The sequence below is a fragment of the Austrofundulus limnaeus genome, unplaced genomic scaffold, assembly GCF_001266775.1.
Source record: "Austrofundulus limnaeus strain Quisiro unplaced genomic scaffold, Austrofundulus_limnaeus-1.0 Scaffold226, whole genome shotgun sequence".
Taxonomy (NCBI): Eukaryota; Metazoa; Chordata; class Actinopteri; order Cyprinodontiformes; family Rivulidae; genus Austrofundulus; species Austrofundulus limnaeus.
This window is the reverse complement of record NW_013952628.1, coordinates 39,543-42,446: the sequence shown is the minus strand read 5'-3', so window position 1 is coordinate 42,446 and position 2,904 is coordinate 39,543. Positions and strand designations below refer to the sequence as shown.

The 2,904-nt window shown below is 39.2% G+C and overlaps 1 protein-coding gene across 1 annotated transcript in view; it reads left to right on the top strand.

The window, feature by feature from the left end:
* Window positions 1-577: 577 nt before the first annotated feature.
* antxr2a (ANTXR cell adhesion molecule 2a) overlaps window positions 578-2,904 on the top strand; it is a gene marked incomplete at both ends in the record, with an annotated part of 41,494 nt that continues 39,167 nt past the window's right edge. Inside the window, 1 exon segment of the mRNA XM_014019667.1 lies at window positions 578-649. Coding sequence (XP_013875121.1) covers window positions 578-649 — 72 coding nt within the window.

Genomic DNA, 2,904 nt, shown 5'->3' with positions numbered 1-2,904 from the left:
CTCACCTGAAAAATAAATGGATAAATACATGGAGGGCATATATAAATATATACACACGTCCATACGTATATAAAGATAAACATACATACATACCTTTAGAAGGCAGAGGGTGTCGGTCTTTTCCGCTCAGATTCAGCTATCGGAGCATGAAGCTAATGTTTACTCTTGCTCTCTGGCGCTCAAGAGGTAGAGGAGCCAAATGTCTGGCTCACTGCTGCCAACTAGTGGTAAGAGGCTGAACTACAACATAAAATGAACGACTGGCAGGAAAGTTGACATTTTAAACCTTAATAAAAAATCAATACAGGGTTTTAGAATATCGATACAGTATTGGGAAATGAAATATCGCGATATTTCAGTGTATCGATATTTTCTTACATCCCTAGTTTTTTATTAGTTTTAATGATCTGTGTTCTTTATCAGGACTTCCTGTTTAAAACAAAAGTAAGTCGACTAAATGAAAAAACAAGCCAGCTTTGTTTTTTATCAGCTGAAGTGTTTGATTACACAGATTCTACTGTTATCCAATCCGCTGGCTCTGATTGGCTGAGAGCTGACTCTTCTTCTGTGGTTTCAGGTCAGGAAGCGTCGCCACGGACTGGGTGGAGATTTACTCCTTCGTGAAGAACCTGACGGACCGGTTTGTGAGGTGAGTATGAAGTCACGTGTTTAAATGTTTTAAATTTGGAAATGTTTATATTTAGGGTTTTATTTTTAGAAATAAAGAAAAAATTTAAGCTGAAATGTTCAGAAGAAGCTGAAACTGACTGGTTGAAGCTAACAGAAGAAGGAAAACACTAGCTGATTGCAAAAAGGAGAATACACTATCTAAAAGCTAAATGTTGCTAAAGGCTAGCTAAAAAAGCCTAAAGTAGCAAAAATGTACATAATGCTAAAGTAGCTAAATAATAGCTAACAGATAAAGTAGCAGAAAATGCTCCAAGTAGCAAAATTGATGCCTAAAGCTTTAGTAGCAAAACGATACAGCTGAAGTAGTAAAACATCAGCGAAAAGTAGCAGATTATTTGGTAAAAAATAAAAGTAGCAATACTGTAGCTAAAAGTAGCAGAATGGTAGCAAATGGCTAAAAGTACCAAAGGCTTAGCTAAACAATAATATTTAAAAGACTAGCAAAAACATAAAGAGAATGATAGCTAAAAGTGACAAAAAATATGGTAAAAAGTAGCGAAAGGATAGCTAAAATATAAACTTAAGAAAATTGTAGCTAATAGCCAGAGTTGTAAGATGTTAGCTGAAAGTACCAAAATTTTAGGTAAATCGTAAAAGTAGCAAAATGATAGCTAAAACTTAAAAGTAGCGAAAGCAATGCTAAAATTAGCAGAATGGTGGCAAATGGCTAAAAGTAGCTAAAATATTAGGTAAAATATAGAAATAGCAAAAGTATAGCTAAAGATTGAAAAGAGCACAAGTGTAGCTAAAACCTAAATATAGCTAAATAATAGCTAGCACCTAAATAAGTAAAATCTTAGCTGAAAGTACAAAATGTTAGGTGAATTGTAAAATGATGCCATTTGGCTAAAAGCACCAAAAAGCTAGCTAAATAGTAGTAGCATCACGGCATTAGCAAAACTATAAAAATAGCAAATATTTAAAAGTAGCTAAAAGCTGAATGTAGCTTGAAGGCTATCTGAGTCCAAATTATATGTAGAAGCTAAAAATGGCAAAAGGCTAGTTAGAAGTAGCAAAAGCTTAGCTAAAAGCTACAAGTATCAAAAGGGTAACTAAAACTTAAAGGCTAGTTGAAAGCAGCAGAAGGCCAACTAAAACAGCAAAGAAGTAGCTAAAAATCAAAAGTCTGTAAAAGAGAGAGAGCTACATATTTTCCTGGGTAAAATATAAGTTAATAAGTGTAAAAGTTATAAAACCCTAAATTCATTGGAGCGTCTCCTGAATGAGCCGAACGTTTGGAAACACGACGAGATAGAATAAAACATTCACAGAACAAGTCATAAAAACGTAAAGATGTCTGTGTGTGGAAGCGACTTGATGGTGGGATGTTAGAAGTTTAGTTAATTAAACACTTTTGACTGATTTCTTATATTTTGCATATGTTTGATATTAAGTTAGAGCTTTGCTGGAACTCAGAGGCTGACATCGTTTGCCGTCTGTTGCGCAGATTTTACAGGACTTCCCACCTGTTCTCCAAACTCTGCTCTTGCTTCCTCTCTGATCATAATTAATAAAAGACAAAAGCGTTGAGCCGGACTCGAATGGTTCAGCTTGCTGAGTGTTTGAGCGGAGCGGCGCCTGCCAGCACAGTACAGACGGCAGCGCCGCAGCCAGAATGAAGTGGTTGGTTGAAGAAAATAGCAAAGGCACCAGGTGGGAGTGGGTGGCAGAGAGGAGCAGTCTTCTGGGCTGTGAGAATGGCCATTTGCACCGGGGGGGTCCGGCTCCACACTTCTCCCCTGCTCCCACCACAGAACGGCTGACGGGCAGACAATGTACAGTAAAGCAAAAGAACACTGGAAGGCGACGAGGACAATCTGCTGAACAATGCTCGCTCACCAAGAGCACTTCTGTTCTGCCATGTGGAGCAAACTGGACGACTTCATCACCCCCCTCCCTCTCCAAAAAAAAAAAAAAAATCTCCTCAGCAGTCTGATTTGTCCCTGGCATCAGTTCATTCAGCTCCTATAAAAACATGCATTTCCATCCTAAAGGTTGGGCTCTCAGTGGACTGAGACGTACAGGCGGCGTGCCAGCTCCGCCTTAAAGACGCTCTGTGGGGGAGGATGGCGACTGGGCCGTGTGTCCTGTGCTGGAGAAGTGTCAGCACCTCTCCTTATGCTCCGAAGCTCCACATCTCTGAAGGAAACACTCGTCTGCTTAATGAGCTGAAGTTTTCTAACGTGTCTGAAGCAGAGCTGGGAAGTTACCGAG